Source organism: Pinus tabuliformis, chromosome 8, assembly GCF_031772625.1.
Source record: "Pinus tabuliformis cultivar Carrire ecotype Pingquan chromosome 8, CPIR1, whole genome shotgun sequence".
Taxonomy (NCBI): domain Eukaryota; kingdom Viridiplantae; phylum Streptophyta; class Pinopsida; order Pinales; family Pinaceae; genus Pinus; species Pinus tabuliformis.
In genome coordinates, this window is record NC_142294.1 from 1,795,718,461 (window position 1) to 1,795,737,497 (window position 19,037).

General features: G+C 34.5%; 1 protein-coding gene across 1 annotated transcript; it reads right to left on the reverse strand.

Annotated features, from left to right (window-relative positions):
• Positions 1–10,493: 10,493 nt before the first annotated feature.
• On the reverse strand, positions 10,494–14,732 carry LOC149243415 (lipase-like PAD4). Its single transcript, XM_089374506.1, has 4 exons — positions 14,492–14,732; positions 13,115–13,439; positions 12,273–12,965; positions 10,494–11,573 (listed from the first exon to the last, which is right to left on the reverse strand). The coding sequence occupies exons 1-4, from the start codon at positions 14,509–14,511 to the stop codon at positions 10,782–10,784; spliced, it is 1,830 nt and encodes a 609-aa protein (XP_089230632.1). The 5' UTR covers positions 14,512–14,732; the 3' UTR covers positions 10,494–10,781.
• Positions 14,733–19,037: the final 4,305 nt, after the last annotated feature.

A 19,037-nucleotide genomic window follows, 5' to 3' on the forward strand; every position in this document is an offset into this window, starting at 1 on the left:
GAAACAGAGAAAAACTATGCTTCAAAGTAGTTTCATTTGTACACAAGCTTGAAACAGAGAGAAAACTGTGCTTGATGCCCCCTAAGCGTAACTGCTAGAGCGCATGCCCCCCCAGCTTCATTTCATTCAACTAAGTACAAGCTGGATGGAATGAAGGTTAATGAACGAGATCATTTGAAAGACTCGACCTAAAACTGTAAGAAAATTATGCAAAACACTGAAATAACTAACCCTAAATATACAACTTAACATTTATGAGATCTAGTCAAACTCTCGACTCAAGTAGAGGAGGATTTGTTTCATTTTTTAACGAGCTTGACACAGGAAAAGAACTATGGTCGGATTCAGTTTCATGTTTATGTAAGCTTGAAACGAAAAACTATGCTTGTTATAAGTTCACATGCCCCCAGCATAATGACGCAAAACGAGGTACATGCCCCCCAAGATTCATTGCATTCAATGAGGTGGATGGAATGAAGCTTTACTTTAAATATATTGGAAAGACTTGTGGGAGTTGTTTCATTTTTTAGTGAGGTTGACACAGGAAAAGAACTATCCTCAAAACCCTTGTTTCATTTTTTAAATGAGCTTGACACAAGATAAGGAATTATGCTCAAAACCCTTGTTTCGTTTTTTAAACGAGCTTGACACAAGATAAGGAACTATGCTCATAACTACTCTCTACAATCTACCTAACAAGGAACTATACTCTAAAAATCCTTGATTCATTTTTTAACGAGCTTGACACAAGATAAGGAACTATGCTCTAAAATCCTTGATTCATTTTTTAACGAGTTTGACACAAGACAAGGAACTATGCTCATGACTACTCTCTACAATCTACCTACTTAACCTACCCTTGTTTCATTTTTTAACGAGCTTGACACAAGACAAGGAACTATGCTCAAGACTCCTTGTTTCATTTTTTAACGAGCTTGACACAAGACAAGGAACTATGCTCAAGAAGTTTGCATGCCCCCAGGATAATGATGCAAAGCGAGGTACATGCCCCCCAAGCTTTATTACATTCAACCAGGTGAATGGAATGAAGGTTTACTTTCAAGATTTAACTTGAAAAGGGAGTTGTTTCATTTTTTAAAGAAGTTGACACAAGAAAAGAACTATCCTCATACCTGATTCATTTTTTAACGAGGTTGACTCAGTAACAGGAACTATCCTCAAACAACTGATTCATTTTTTAACGAGGTTGACACAGGAAAAGAACTGTCCTCATACTCACTGACTCATTTTTTAACGAGCTTGACACAGTAAAAGGAACTTTCCTCGTGACTCACTGATTCATTTTTTAACGAGGTCAACAAAGTAAAAGGAACTTTCCTCGTGACTCACTGATTCATTTTTTAACCCCTGAAAGGCTTCATGTTATATCGTAAATGTTTCCCCAGGCAGACCATGAGCATGGTACAAAGTCTTAAAGGCGGATGGATTGGCAGCTATGTCTTTAAGGGAAACAGGTGGTGCATTCAAAATCAACATGGGATGACTTAGAAAATGACCATTGTAACGCAATATCGGGGTCAATACTGACGGGAATGGAAAGTGACTGGGTAGCTCAAGAGGATTTAACTCTCAAACATGGCGCCCCATAACAAGGGAAACGACTCAAGCAATATAGGCAGACAAAACAGAAATCGTTTGCATAACACAAAAAGTCATACCATGGAGAAAACTACAACCTGAAGTAGAGGAGATCATAGGGATGGGCACGAAGATCTTCATTTATGTTTCTGTCTAACTGTTTATTTATTTTGTTGTCCTGTAAGGTGCCTTCTTTCAAAGAGGCCATTAATTATGTAATGTTTTGGGCCACAGAGCCATCCCTAACTGAGATAGCTAGTCAACTTGACAGCTAGGACTCAGCTAAATATATTTTGTAATGAATGTCCATGCTCCCCTCTCCAGATAAATAGGGGAAAGCAAGACTTAAGAAAGGTTCAAAAAATTCTAAAGAAAACTCTACATGTAATTTTCAGACTGTATAACTTCAGAACACAGATCTTTCAGAATATGAAGAAATGGTGGTGATGCCCCCTTCAAGTATTACAATATGTTTTCCCTCTGTTAAAACTATTGTGTTCATGTTTCTTCTCTAAATTCATGCAATTATAGTTGCTAGAATTATTCCAAGCTTCCTCATAGATTCATTTGTATCGATATGTTTATGCAAGTGCTTGTAATTATATCACAGATTCACTTGTCTCAATATTGTTGATGCATGTGCCTATATGGATTATTGAGATCATATCTTTAAATTTGCACTACATGATTCATAGCATTCAGTCCCCCCCTTTATCCATTATATATGCTTGTAACTCAAATCAGTGTAGAAATTCTTAATGCCTCAAGCTCTATGTGGTAAGTGTAGAATTATTGAAGCCTTATGCTCTATGTGATGAGTTTCCCCTTTTCCTCATCCTCTCTCATCTTCCCTGCAAAATATTATTAAGTTGTAAGCCCTTGAACTACTCGGCCTCCATTATTTTATGCATATTTCTGAGATTTGTACATGTGAAGAAGAACTAGAAATTCATGTCTTACTCCTTTAGGAGAATGAACCAACCCCATATATATGTGTGTGTGTGTGTGTGTGTGATGTCTCCATTTCTAGAAAATCATATGACACATAGAATCTAGATGTGCCTAGGCACTAGTCTTGTAAGTAGTCCAAGGCTGTCTCTAGGAGCGACAATAGAAGATTAATTTTTTTCATTGTATGAGTTGGGACACTATGCCACGAAGTGTCCACATAAGAAGGTCGGAAAGAAGCCCTCAGGAGGAGCGGTAGGTGAAGCTCTTACTTCACAATTCAAGTTGGATTTCCCCTGCATTGCATGCATGGTGACTTTTGTGATGGGTAGTATGTGGTATTGGGATAGTGGAGCTCCATTCCATATGACGGGAAACAAAGATTTTTCAGTGACTTGGAGGAGAAGGACCTCCAGATGCACATCTATATGGGAGATGATGGAAGGTATAGCACAATTGGTATCAGTACAATTACTTTAGGGAGTTTGGTTACTCTCATATTAAAAGATGTCATGTATGTTTCGGGTCTAAAGAAGAATTTAGTTTCAGTTGCTATGTTGGAAGATTGTGGCTACAATGTGATATTTAGTAAAGGAGAGGCTTTTCTTCGTCACATAACTACAAGATAAGTGAATCGGGTCAGGGTTCGGGTGAACAACCTCTACAATTTTGATGTAGAAGGTTGTGTTTCTTTGAGGAAGAAAGCAAAGAAGGTACAGAGCCTAGACATCAGTGAATTATGGCATAGAAGATTGGCACATTTACACCATCAAGCTTTAAAGATCATGCAGAAGATTTCCACAGGACGTCCCAAGGGTGGACTAATGCAGCAAGATACATCCAAAGTGTGTACATTGGGGAAGTACACCAAATCCACCTTTCATGATAAGGATAGTCAAGCGCAACTAATCCTTGAAATAGTTCACTCATATGTGTGTGGACCGTTATTGACAGTCTCCACGCCCAAGCATAGTTATTATGTGATATTTGTAGATGATTTCTCACATAAGTGTTGGATTTTCTTGATGCAGAAAAAAGATCAGACGATCTCTAAATTTTGTGAATTTAAATCACTTGTTGAGAAAGACACTGGAAAGAAAGTGAAGGTTCTCAGGAGCGATAACGATTGAGAATGTGTGTCGAATGAATTCAAGAATTTTTTTGCGAAGGCATTCGATGGGAATTAATTGCACCCCATAACTCACAATAGAATGGGGTGGCTAAAATGAAGAACAAAAGTATTGTGGGAGCTGCATGGGTGATGTTACATGATCAAGGCCTAATGTTGCAATTGTGGGTTGAAGCATGAAACACAATTGTATATGTGTAGAACAAGAGTCCTCATCAGATTCTCGGGATGAGTACACCAGAAGGAGTTTTTCCAAGTAAGAAACCAGATGTGGCACACTTCAGAGCCTTTGGTTCATCAGTTTATTGTCATGTTACCAAGGATGCAAGGAAAAATCTAGAGCCAGCAGCTGGGTTAGGCATATTGTGGGGTACACTAATACACCTCACAACTATTGGGTGTACCTATCATCTCACAGGATGACAATTGTTCATAGAGATGTGAATTTCAATGAAGAGAAGGCCATGAGATGTTCTCTTGAGAGAGAGCTTCAGTTACATGCAGATGGGGAGCTTTCAGCTCTAAAAGAAGAACCTCAAGATGATGTGGAGCAACCACATACAAAGGAGAAGAAAGTGGAAGCACCCAATCATGCAGAGACATCCAAAGATGGAAGGAAGCACACCAGAAAAGCTGACAAATTGATGCATGATGCTAGAGAGAATGTGGGGCCACCCACATCACAAAGCACCGAGTAGAGGAGGTAACCAGATCGGTACATTGGCTACATGGCTCTGATGAGTGACAGTGTAGAAACTGAGCCATCCTCATTCGAGGAAGCAGTACAACAAGTATCGGTTGATGCCATGGTAGAGGAGTATGACTCTATTATCAGGATCAGTTCTTGGGAGGTTGTCCCAAGGCTAGAGGACAAGTCAATGGTAGGTTCCAAGTGGATCTACAAGGTGAAGCAAGCAGTAGAAGGGGGTGTTGAGAAACACAAGGATAGATTTGTAGCCAAGGGGTTCTCTCAGGTGGAAGGAATTGATTGCAAGGATAAATTTTCTCCAATAGCAAGGTACTCTTCAATCATATCTATCCTAGAACTTTCAGCGCAGATGAGATGGAAGATACATCAGATGGATGTGAATACAACATTCCTAAATGGAGTGATTGAGTAAGATGTGTAAATAGAGAAACCGGAAGGACTTGAGACCTTCAATCGAGAGTCGCATGTGTGCAGACTCAAGCGAGCGATGTATGGATTGAAACAAGCACTGTGTGCTTGGTAAACTAGGATCGACAACTATTTCACCAAGTTGGGCTTCACCAAAAGTGAAGCAGATGCCAACCATTACCATATTGTAGTTGAAGGTAAATTATTGATTATAGTATATATGTCGATGATTTAATTCTAACAGGTGATGAGAAGCTGGTCAAATATGAGGATATTGCAAGAGAATTCAGGATGAAGGACTTGGGGCTTGTGCATTATTTCCTTGGTACGTAAGTATGGCAAGGAGACAGGGAATTGTTTGTCTCTAAGGGAAAATATTCCAATGAGATACTGAAGAAGTTCCACATGGAGAGCAACAAACCCGTGGAGACTCCTTTAGTAGGGAATTGGAGGAAGACAAATGCTACTTCAGGTGAAGTAGTGGAGGCTACTATTTACAGGATGCTTGTGGGTTCACTTATGTACTAGGTGAACACACGACCGAACATGTTTTTTGCAGTTAACCAACTTAATCAAGCAATGGTTAAGCCAACCAAATTGTATTGGAAGACAATTAAACATGTGTTGAGATGCCTCAGAGGAACCACTCAGTTTGGTCTTTGGTACAAACGGATAGAGGGAGTGAAGCTGCAATGCTTCACAGATGCAGAATGAGAAGGGAGTCCATCAGACAAGAAGATCACATTAGGGGGAATCTTCAGCATTGGGTCAGCAACAATTTCTTGGTACAACAGGGAGCAGAGGTCAGTTGCACTCAATTCAGCAGAAGCATAGTACATGGCTCTAGTCAAGCAACTTGTGAGGATATCTAAATGAGGAAGATCCTTGTTTGGTTATTTGGTCAGTAAATGGATCCTACAGTGATTTACTATGACAATCAAAGTTGTATCATAAGTCTCTGAGAATACAATTTTTCATGATCAGTCCAAGCATATCGAAATCCAATATCACCATCTCAGAGATTGTGTGCAGAGGAGAATCCTGTTGGAGTACATTCCTATAGAGAAACAGAATGCAAAAATATTGACTAAGGCACTGTCAAGAGGCAAATTCGAGTTCCATAGAGGCAGAATTTGGGCATCTGATAATCCCTTTCTTTTTGAGAGGGAATGTTGAAAATGCAACAAGAAAATCTTGATTTAATTTTCCCTTGAAATAAATTAGGAGAAAAATTGTAATTCCACATCAAAAAACAACTTGCATGAGTTAACTAAGTTAATTTGACTTGGTTGGTTCAATTAATTTGAGTTGAGGGTCTAAATTGAGTCATGTAGAGTGTCTCCTACTTTATAGGAGCCCTGGTTGAGTTTATTTTGAGTTGTAATTAAATAATTTAGTTTATCTGAGTTAAAGTCAATTAAACTAGTTCCAATTATTGGAGGAATTAGTAGGAGGTCAAAGAGTGGGGTGTTGTTTCATGTGTTCAACTAGTTAACTAATAATTCATCCATAAACAACTCACGCAATTCCAATTGAGGAATTTCCTTAATTAATAGGGGCTAATTCCCAAGGAAACAACGCAAGGAAATAGGGACTTGGGCAAGAAGAAAATTGGTTAAATATTGGCCTAGGCTTGTCTAGGAAGTAGTGAGGCAGTTAAAGAGTGCAGATGTTGCTCAAGCTTGAACAAAGAATTGTAATATTCTCATATTTTTTTACTAATGCAATATACAGATAACAGGGGTTTTTCGCTGTGGTTTTCCCCAGGAAATCATTGTGTAATGTGTTGATTGAATTCTTTCTTTTGTCTGCTTCATGATTTCTCGATCGATTAATTGTTTCCGTTGATGAATAGAGTAGATTCAAGTTTATTATTTTACTAAATTATATTAACAGTTTGAATTTACAATGAATTTCTACATTAAAGTCCCTATGAAGACATCGATCATATGCTCCTCCTAAATATTGGCTACTCTAATATTCAATTTTTGGAAGTCTTCAATGTGCTTCACCATTGAACCCTTTTGTTTGAGATTTATCAATTGGCTAGAGAAGGTGTTGCTCTTTGTATGTTCATAATGTGCTATCATTTCCTTCGTAAAAATTGACCAAGTGACAAGTGGTTTACGAGAACAAAAACATCTATATTATACAAATTGATTGGGTTCTAAATATAAAGATGCAATACATACCTTTTGTGAGGATCGCAGATCTTGTAGATCAAAATATTGCTCCATTTGTAGTATCCATGTTAACGGATCCTTGCCTTCAAACTTCCTCGTATCTATCTTTGGAATGTGGTGGTTCCTAAACTCCACCTTGGAGTCTCTAAACTCATAATTCATATTCATTTTTTCCTCATCGTGATTTTCATGGATTATCTTGTCACCATCGGGAAGTATTTCTTGCAACAACTTTGTCAACCCTTCCAACTTGACATTCATTGCATCCATGTCTACTTTAAAAATCTCCATGTTGTATTTTATACCATCCATGTCACCTTTCATTTCTTATTTTAAACCATCCATATCTCCTTTTAAACCATCCATGTCCCCTTTTAGTTCATCTTTGGTTTCTCTTTCTTAGAGTGAAATTTGTTGCACTTGGTCCTGTAATTTTGATATATCATGTTGCAACTCTTCCTCTTCATGCATCATAGTAGGGTTTATGAGGGCTTAATGGGTGAATAATTCTTTTTTTGGTAAGACATTTTAGAACCAGATATTGATATTTATGCTTCAATATGCCATTGGAATCACTTCAAACCGATTTTTCAAACAAAAGTTTTGCAATTTTTAAAAAAATACACAATTTTTTCTTACGTTTAGGAGTTTGATCTTTAAACCGTTGTAACTCTGTAATTTCAGATCTCCAAGATCTGAAATTCCTTCTTGTGGCAACCCTATGAGTCTTCTTTCCAATGCCACAAGTCAAACCAAAATTGGATTTTTCAAGATAATGTTATGTCAAATCTTCCATAATGACCTGATTATACTCTGGTTCAATAGAGAAAACTTGTACATAATGCCACGTGTCACTGTTTTCGACATTGGCCCTAAAATTAATAAAAAAGAAATTACAGTTCATTATCTTTCGGTTACTTTATACGAAATTCCAATATGATGCTTGAAGAGAAAGTTATGACGATTTTCCCTCGGTCGCTCGTTTGAGACTGAATTTTTAAGCATGAAAAAACTCTAGACCATATTTCAAAAAATATAGTGAACCAAGCTCTGAAATTTTGGCACGAAGTTCACCAAGATTTCAGCGCCATGTGGTCGCAATTTTATCTTCTGAAGCTTTGTAGAAAAAAAAAGTTATAGCGAAAATTCCACAATGACTTGTTTGAAGCAGCGAAACCTTAGAATCCAAAGCTCTGATACCAAATGTTACGCAATCAACTCACAAAATATAATAAAAGATAGACCAACAACTTCAAAAATATCTATTCAAAGGGGAAACCTCCTTTACATTACATAAATTAACAATTCTTTGATTATACAAATGACAAGACCTCATTTGTATATATAAGTGTTTAAGGGGTCACAATATAATCCAAGGCCACATAACAATAATAATGTAAAGACACAACAATAACAATTAAGAGATACACTAAGAATAACAATAAGGGGGCTATATTAGTATTAAAAGGACCTAACAATTCCCATCTTGCTGCGGAACTTAACCTACCCTACCCTACCTTTGAAAGAAGAGGGGAAATCAAAATTGTGAATCTCCATTATAGATGTAATTACAGTGTTTGGAATGACTTGGATTTCCCACACTTCACTGAAATGCACTAAATGCATGATGGGGGGCGCTTCCTTCCCCTATTCCCTTTCCCATGATGTCACTGAGCTGGTTTTCCCCGTTCTATCTTTTCCGAACTTGCTTCATTCCTGCCCGAATAACTAGTGTAAGACATAATATGGAAACTATAACGATGACATGTATTAATGATATACGATAGTACCATGGTAACATTAATGATACAATAGTACGCATAAAACATATGTTGATTTGCAGAGCTATAATTGTACACTGTGTTAGGTTTTTTTTTCTAACAAATATATTTTAACCCACATTTAAATTATCAAACCAACACCAAGCATCAATTAAACTAAACATAAAATTTTATTTTAAAAAAAATTATAAATAATTTTCTATTTTCAAAAAAATGTTTTAGTAAAAGTATGAAAAACATTATAATAATTATTAATTTAATTGGAAGTCAAAACTTTTTGACCATGAAACAAACAACATGACTTTGCCTTTCATCACGTATAATAAATATATTAAAATTCAAAACTAATTTTTACTTGATATGCTAATTTTTTTTTTTTTTTTTTACTTTTCCGTTAGTTTTGCTAAATTTCCTCAACCTCGACCTTATAAGCTGTGAGACAAAAATATGTTCACTCTCACCTTTGCCTCTGTAATTTGCACATAAATTTAAAAGAATACGATTTTTTTTTTTTATTCAAAAATTAATTTCAGATGTTTAATTTTTTATATAAACACTTATTCCTCCTCAAAAAAACATATCTATTAAACAACATCAAGGCTCTAGAACAAGGGATACACACAGGATAAACATGTGGGAATACTCTCAAATTAAAAAAGATAAAAGAAATAGGAGAATGGAGATGTTGGGTATATATATATATATATATATAAAATTCAAATTCATATTCAATAATGAAAGCATAAAAATATTAATCCATACATAATTGAATTAAATAATCAAATACACTAATCCATATTCATTATTTTAAATTTACAGGTTTAAAAATTAAAATCATCATTTATCATTCTAGATTTTAAATTGATTCAAAATTTAAATTCGGCATTCATCATTCTAAAATCTAATTAGTATTAAACAAAATAGACCATAGTAGATACAAGACCGGATTAGTAAATTGATATAACTCAAACTCAAAAAAGGTGCTTTTGGGTGTCCCCTCAAAATGGGTGCTTATGGGTATCCCCCTTTTGAGGGGGAACACCTAGAAGCATCCATTTTGGGGAAATGTGACCAGCACATTAGGGAAATGTTTCTCCTTGAGTCTCCTTGCATCTCCCCAAAAGGGGGACGTGGTATCCTCCTCCTAGGTGTGTGGAGAGCATGAGGTGTACACCCCACCATGAAAGACACGTCCCCATGGAACACTGCTATTAAATCATTTCAACGCATATCCATTAGATAATATTTGATCTTTCTAAAAATGCTAATGTAAATATAGAAAAATATACTATATCCACACAAGCATATCCTCATACCTACTAAGAACTCTCTTAAACCCTCTTAGCAGTGAGGATATATATGTAAGAACTCTCTCAAACCCTCTCAACAGTGAATGGAGAAACAAATTTACTCTAAATAGATCTCTCATTTAGCAAAATTTGGACAAAATATAATTTATACTATATCCACACATGCATATCTTCATACCTACTAAGAACTCTCTTAAACCCTCTCAGCAGTGAGGATATATATGTAAGAACTCTCTTAAACCCTTTCAGCAGTGAGGATATATATGTAGATGGAGAAACAAATTTACTCTAAATAGATCTCTCATTTATCAAAGTTTGGACAAAATATAATTTATACTATATCCACACATGCATATCCTCATACCTACTAAGAACTCTCTTAAACCCTCTCAGCAGTGAGGATATATATGTAGATGGAGAAACAAATTTACTCTAAATAGATCTCTCATTTATCAAAGTTTGGACAAAATATAATTTATACTACCTTACCATCAGGTTATTACAACTATTTTAAACCCATGAAAAGATATGAAAACTAAATTAATCTAGGAACCCAAGCGGAAGAAGGTCCTCTTCCCAGCACACAAGCAAATTAAATGGAAGAACGCAGTCTTCCTCCAATCTATGAATATAAATATATCTCAAAAACAAACTATCCAATCTAATTGGAAGAACGTCCTCTTCATCAGAATCAGAAAGAGTTTTTTGTGTTGTTCAGATAACCTGCAGCTTCAGCCCTTCCAACCCTTCCATTATCTTATATAAAGGAGACCTCCATTCAAGGGATTGATTTTTCTTGTACTCTTTCCATTCTTCCCACCACAACATGAAGCTGCTTCCTTGAATGAAAACATCAGCAGAAATGCTCTGAGTTTTTTCCATCGTTGTCACATACTCTTCAAACTTTTCAAGGTTTTGTAGCCTTTGGACTTGGCCTCGTTTGATATTTTCCAGGTCTTTCCAGGCTTCTTCTACATGTGCCCAAAAGCATGAATCCTGAGTAAGGGATGCACGCTTTGTGCGGGAGCGTGGAGATTTCGAACTGCGAGTTTTTTCCTTCTCTTCCATCCATTTCTGGAGAACCTTATGACGATTGGGTCTTCCATCTGAAAGATAGTTGCCATTGCCCTTGCAAATGCGATAATAATATGCAATATCCAGAGGTTCTACAAGTCTTCTATATGCAGTACCAGCATTTATCCACTTATTTTGGGATTCGAAATTACTTGGCAACTGATGTTTCTCCCACAACTCAATAATATCATCCCAAAACTCCGATATCTTTAACCTGCGTTTATTGGCATCGATATCCTTCCTGTCAGTTTGGTTTTTGAAGGAATCATAATATACGATGCCATCTTCCTTCTCACAACGTTCTTTATACCACTCAAGCTCTGCCATACTGCATTGTTTTTGGCCTAAACTAATAGCTAGCTTATCAACATTTGTGTTGCGCTCGAATTCAGCTTCCCCTGCTGTTCGTAAGGCACTCCGTGCAGCATCATCCTGCACAAAGTTGAATCAACAATTCCAGAGGACATTTCAAGCATTAATGGGTATGCTTAGATGATGAAAATAAACTTCAGAACTACAGATAAAGACCCTGCTCCATTAAAACCTAAATCAAATCTTATACAGTAAGAAACTAACAGGACTTCTAGGCAAGCTGAGAGGATAGCCTCGTATTCTTATCAAAGATTAAGGCCATATATTGTTTTTTCTATTCTGTTAAAGCTCCAAAAGTCCTGGACTTAAAAAGAAAAACAAGATTCACAGATTTGCAATCTTGTTGCATATAGAGAAGCTAGATGCTTTACATCGTAGGTGGAGGACTTGAAAATAAAAAAGATTCACAGAATTGCAATTTTGTTGTATGTAGAGAAGCTAGATGTTTTACATCCTAGGTGGAGGAAATGTTTGTATGTCTTTGTGTTTCTAACTAAAAAACCCATTATCAATATGAACCAGAGATGTATTAAGCTTCAAGTACTTAAAAGTTTTGTTTTTCTTTTGGTGCTTAATAGATTTAGGGTTAACATTCATCTATGCTTTTTTATCTCTTAGTGCTTAATAGATCTAAGATTAACAACCTTATATTAGAATCCATAATACCATAATGCTTTAAAGGCCTTTACTAGTATAGAAACTAACAGCAAATCAAGAAACATTAAATGTAATTTTTTTTGGAAAGAAATTGAGTATTACCTGGACCCCAACACCAATAGCTTCTAGCTGCAATGAGATTCCCATCTCATAAAAGGAAGTTGATTCAGGATTTGCAAATCTTTTCCCACTAAAGGACTTTTCTATGACATTTTTCAAAACAGAACCATACCCTATATGCTCTGAAAAACAGTCCTGTACAATCTCACCAGAAGAAGCTTTTTGTCTTTGCATTGTCCAACTAAGCATTTTCAAAACTGTTTCAGAGTTTTCAATACAAGCTGCACCATTGCTTGAGCAAAACATGTAAGTGCCAAAAGGCCTGTATGGGCTTTTCACATCTGATTCCCTTAGAGAATCAAGGACAATATTGAAAAGTTTCCTACAAGCGTCTTGAATAGAAGAATATTTCACTTTGCCTTGCCAGTAAGGAAAAATAGTAGACAAAGCCCCAGCAATTGATTCAAATGGTGCAAGGAGCATCCGAGGAACAATATCATGCTGGGAAACCACATGACAAAAGTTGCCAGCCCAATTTTCACGGCCAACAGCTTTAACAAGACTTTCATCTCCCACTAAAGGGCAACCAAATGTGATACAAAAGGGAGAGCTTTGTCTTAACCTCTTTTCCAGTACCCATAGTGTGGCCAAGGTTGCAACTGCCCCTCCTAAGGAATGACCCACAAATATAATGGGTTTGAGCTTCCTTTGTGTCGAGTCCGTATACATCTGCAACTGATTGATCATAGAATAATACATGAACAGGATGTTACTTTCATATGAAATTTCAAAAAAATCATCTCTGATAAATGAAGAAGCAAACCCTCCTTTTATGAAACTAAGGTCACTTTGTCCTAACAGCTACAGTAGATAAATCAATTTACCTTTGTTTTAAAATTTGTTTTCTCCAAAATATGCAAGAACAACTTAAGAGCTCCCTGATGTACAAGGGCCGGTTGATCATCATTACCCTTGAGGCAATCAGAGAAGACCTTGTTGTCAGTTTGTATATTGCCCTCTCCATATTTTCTACCTTTGACAATGAAGTCTTCGATATTATGAAATGAAGGGAAGGCAACATATGCAACGCCTTCATACTCATTCAGAGTAAAACTCTCTGAGTTGCTTGCCAGACGTGACTCTTCCCAAGCCTTCGACAGTACTCCGCATGAAAGAAGGAAATTTGCCATCTCCTGACCAACATTGAGCCTGCAACAACGTTTCTGCTAATTAGCACCATATGGGCAGCCAAGAATGGGTAATCTCAATTTAGATTTATGTGCATTAAATATGATTAAATCTCAAAGTTTTGCTCATCAGGAGATGAGGACAATGGTGAAGTGAGCTCTAGTTCCTTCACAATTCAGATTTATGTGGATTAAATATGTCACTTATGCATAATTTTTGTAGATCAGGAGACATGAAGGAGATGACCAGATTAAAAGAAAAATACAACCATACCTTCATTACCTGAGATGAAGATTAAAAGATATCATTAACGAAAAACCAATGTAGAAAAATATAGATACACACAAGCTTCTAAATAGGAAAACTATGCCCACCTCCCTGAAACCATTTAGCTTGCCAAAAGCTGTAGGTCAAAGACCAGATTATTGGATCTGCCATTACTAGGCTGAATCAAACCCTATTACTAATTACAGATCAGATTACTACCACACCCCATTCAAAATTACAAATTAAATATCAACCTTTTGTTACTTAGTAAACAACATACATACAGAGGTCACCACACTGGAAATACCAATATATTAGTCTTGCCATTTGGATAACATACTGCTCTCCGGAGAGTGCTCAGTCCAAAGGGGTATTCACACCAAAAATAAAGAAATCTTGAATAAAACCCATCAAAATTCACACCAGTAGCTTGAATAAAACCATCAAAATTCACACCAGCAATAAAGAAAACCCCACCCAAAATATTGTTCTTGTTTCTTTTCTGTTCCAGCATAATTCCATCAAACCTCAAAGAAAATCTTTGTTTTAACGACTGCAAAAATCCAAAATTTCTCCCAAACACACATTAACCTTACTACAAAAATTCAATTTTCATCCTGTAAACAACTATCTAGCCTACTAAAATTCATTCCTTACCCTACAAAATCGACACAGTTATTTCAAGTTCGACACACAATTATTTCAAATGTGAAGAAAACAACCATATCCTGCAAAAAGAAGATGATTTTTCAAACTTAGAAAACAACCATATCTTGCAAAAAGAAGACTTAAAAACTTATACTTACAGTGGACTGTCTGGTTCCATCGTCCCCTATTGCTGCTTGATTTGCCTCGTAATGGTGGATTCCAGAGCTGAAATTTGCTTATAATGCAGAATGGGGGTTTGACTTTGACTTGGAAAACATAAGGGAGGCAGCCGAGCAATTTCCCATATAAATCAAAAGGGAGTAAAATATGCTCCGAGAATCTGAATAGGTCTGTAATCACGGGTTAGTGGAGTGTAGTTTCTCTGTGTGAATAGACAGGGTCACGTTAAATTTTGAAGAATTTAATGATGCTTGTCCATGAAGTTTCGTTTTGCGGGAAATTGGCATATTCTTTATGAATGGTAAATTATTGTACCGATGAGTCGCATAATTACTACTTTTCTATGGTTCCAAACAGCATATTAATAGTTTATGTAAATGGGAAATGATAATTAAACATGTAACTTATATGCAACATGTTTTGTCGATTGTTTTTTTTTATATATTTTAACATCAACTTGTGACTAGGTAAAAGTAAAGATATCTTGACACATTCTAATCAATAATCATTTGAAGGGCACATTTTCATTATGATCATGTGAAGGAATTATACTAGGAAATGATTATCTCTGGAGCATCATCATAATGATCATTTGAAGGATTTATATTAGGGATGATTATTTCTTGAGTATCATCACACTGATAATCTGAAGGATTTATATTAAGGGATGATTATCTTTCGAGCATTATTATAATAGAGTCAATATTAATCAATTAACATGTACAAACTCTATTGTCATATATTTTTGAACTTGTAACCTTTTAAGAAGAAATACATATTCTATGTTGCATGGTGAATGATAGATGACTGTAGGATCATTTACATGACATGTATGGTATAACTACTATGCTTGGATTTCACGAGACATTACATTTCCCTGCATATTGTAATGTGTATCTTCAAACTTGTAGTTGTATGTTGTATGATTGTAAGACAATGTCATCCCATTTAGGGATCAAAGTTGATGGGCTATTTTTATTTTAAGTTAAAGTGTATGTATTCATTCTACTCTTATGTTGATAAATTGAAAAAATAATCATATTTCAATCAATAAAAATAAATTAGTTATACATTAAAAATATATATATGCTAATGTCTTTGTAATGATTTAAAATGATAAAAAATTAATGAAAAATCAAATAAATAAGTTGAAATATTGGTATAACTTAATAATAAACATATTTTGTAATTTTAAATATAACCATGTGATGGGTTATATATACATTAATAATAATATAAATTCATAATTATTGAGTCATGTTTTTGTTTTTTTTTTTTTAAGAATTTTAAAGTATTAAAAATGATAATATAAAACTTTAAACAGGTTCACAAAATCAAACATTTTTACTAACACACATAAGAGATGATAATAATTTATGTATTCATAATGAGTGTGAGTATTGCATCTTATATTTATATTTTGAACATACCTCAATCTTGCTTAGCCATGAGAGCCATCTTCATTCTAGTTGTTGTTCAAAAAGCAAAAATTGCAATAAACCTTGTGACCTTTGTTAAAGGAAAATAATTCTATTAATATATTATACAAGCAATAAAAAGACCCTACTTGCATTACATGTGTTTAGGAGCATGACAATTTAGCATGATTGCATATTACTTATTATTTAGGGTAAGATGTTTATAATTTAAAACTTTTCAAGATCCATACAAACATGAAAATAAAGAAAATTACTTATCAAGTCCATCAAATTTGTTATTCTTATTGAGGATATTGATTCTTCACTTTATCTCTCATACCATGCAAAAATGTATGAAATAGTGGGAGGTTAGAGTATAACCCTAATGCACAATGTTGATGATAATGAGAATCATGTTAACTTCTCCTTAGCTTTCTTAAGAATACTACCTAACTTCCAAAATATTGTTTGAAGCATTATTGCTACAAAGTACATGTCTCCTTAATTTCAAACTTGGGATGGGGTAGGGGGAAAGAGAAAAATGTAATATTCTCAAGACAGTTGCAGAGTATTGTCACAACAACGTTAAAATTGCTATAAAACATGAAGAATAAAGTGAAAGGGTGTAATAAATAAAGATGTATGGAATTAGGAAAAGGGGAATAATTGTACTTCAATCAATAAGAATAAATTAGTTACACAATTAAAAATATATATTCTAAATAAAGTAACGTCTTTACAATTATTTAAAATGTTAAAAATTTAATGAAAAATAAAATAAGTAAGTTGAAATCTTGGTATAATCTAATAATAAACATACTTTATAATTTCAAATATAACCATTTGATTCGGTTATATATACATTAGTAATAATATAAATTCATAATTATTGAGTCATGTTTTTTTCAAGAATTTTAAAGTATTAAAAATAATAATATAAATTTTAAGCATGATCACAAAATCAAACATTTTTGCTAACACCTATATAAGAGATGATATGAATTATTTTTTCATATGAAGTGTGAGTATTGCATCTTATATTTATATTTTAAACATACCTTAATCTTGCTTAGCCATGAGAGCCATGTTCATTCTAGATCTTGTTCAAAAGGAATAAATTATAGTAAAACCTTGAGATCTTTGTTGAAGGAAAATAATTCTATTAAAATATTATAAAAGCAATAAAGAGAGCCTACTTGTGTTACATGTTTTTAGGAGCATGGAAATTTAGCATGATTGCATATATTACTTATTATTTAAGTTAAGATGTTTATAATTTAAAACTTCTCAAGATCCATAGAAACATGAAAATAAAGGAAATTACTTGTCAAGTCGACCAAGTATGTTATTTTTATTGAGGATATTGATTCTTCACTTTATCTCTAATACCATGCAAAAATGCATGAAAGAGTGGGAGGTTAGAGCATAATAATAATGCACAAGTTTGATGATAATGAGAATCGTGTTACCTTCTCCTTAGCTTTCTTAAGAATAATACCTAACTTCAAAAATATTGTTCGAATCATGTTACCTTCTCCTTAGCTTTCTTAAGAATACTACCTAACTTCAAAAATATTGTTCGGAGCATTATTGTTATAAAGGATGTGTCTTTTTGATTTCAGACTTGGGATGGGGTTGGGTGGGAAGAGAAATATGGAATATTCTCAAAATAGTTGCAAAGTATTGTCACAACGATGTTAATATTGCTATAAACATGAAGAATAAAGTGAAAGATTGTAATAAATAAATATGCACATGGAATCAGGAAAAGGGGAATGATTATTTTGGAGAACAAAGAATGAAGATTTGATGATGTTATAATTGAATAAATAGAATCGCATTTCTCATTTTTGTAATCCCAATTTTAGGTTTTGGAATGTTGACAAGGTTCATTTTGTACAAGTTCATATATAAACTTAATCATGAACATAAAAGTTATAAAATTTCACCAAGCTTAATAGAGTTTGTAATCCCAAACATAATCATTAAATAGTTTTATATGAAACAAAGAAAAACTAATCATTATTTTTATGATGGGCTTGAACAAACTTGTACAACATTGTTGGATTGTTGAGTGATTTACATTCAATCTTAATTATGTGTTTTGATCCCATTAGTGGTTTGAGAGATCTTCCAATGTGTTGAAATAACAACCAAATTAGATACCAAAGGTATAATCATGTAATGAATTTAATAAGGAAACACATAACATTACGAATGCACTACAATAACTAAGAATCAACATTGATAGTGTGAGTGAGATGGAATATGTGAACATGAAAAATAAAGATGAGTTAAATTCCTAGGTTTGCTCAATGTATATTATTTTTTATTCAAAATCTCATTAAACCAATTTATAACAATCATAGAGTCACCAAATATCTGTAACTGGTGACATTCCGTCTCAATAGAAAATAAAAGAAGAAGCTTGAGGTTGAGTAACTTAGAATAATTATTTGACCATTTGCCTAGACCAATCTAAAGCTTGAAAACATGATTTTCTTGTAGGTATAATACAACCCCCCCCCGCAAAATTCACTCCCAAATAAAGAAGCCATGTCAAAGAATGCCCAAGGGTAAGAGAAGTATATTATTTTAGTGATAAGATTACGAGGAGTATGTGTGGGATTTGCAATAGGTAGAAGAGAGAAAGATGCAATGACTTGTGTTGTTACTCTATCCTGGGTAGTACACTTGTCTTGAAATATTTTGTTGTTCCTTGATATCCAAATTCCCCTACTGATGAGTGAAGGTAAACTCATGTTCTTTTGGGATGCACCTTGTCAATTTGAGACGATACCCAAATAATTTCTTACTTAGTTCCATACTCCCAAAGAAAAAGGGTAGGTAAGGAAAAGGTGATCCATGGTGTCCTCAATGTTTATAGATAAAGCGCACAAATTGGGCCCAACCATGCATCTTTTTTTTAATTTTCCCCTGCGGTGAATTTATTTTATAGGACGCACCACTAAAACAAGCGTGCTTTAGTTGGCCAACAAATTTTCCATAATTTCCTCCACAACTAGGCCAACTCCCCCGTCTCTTATCATCTATAATAAATATATAACCTAATTTTGGTGAATATTCACCAAATGATGAATGTACC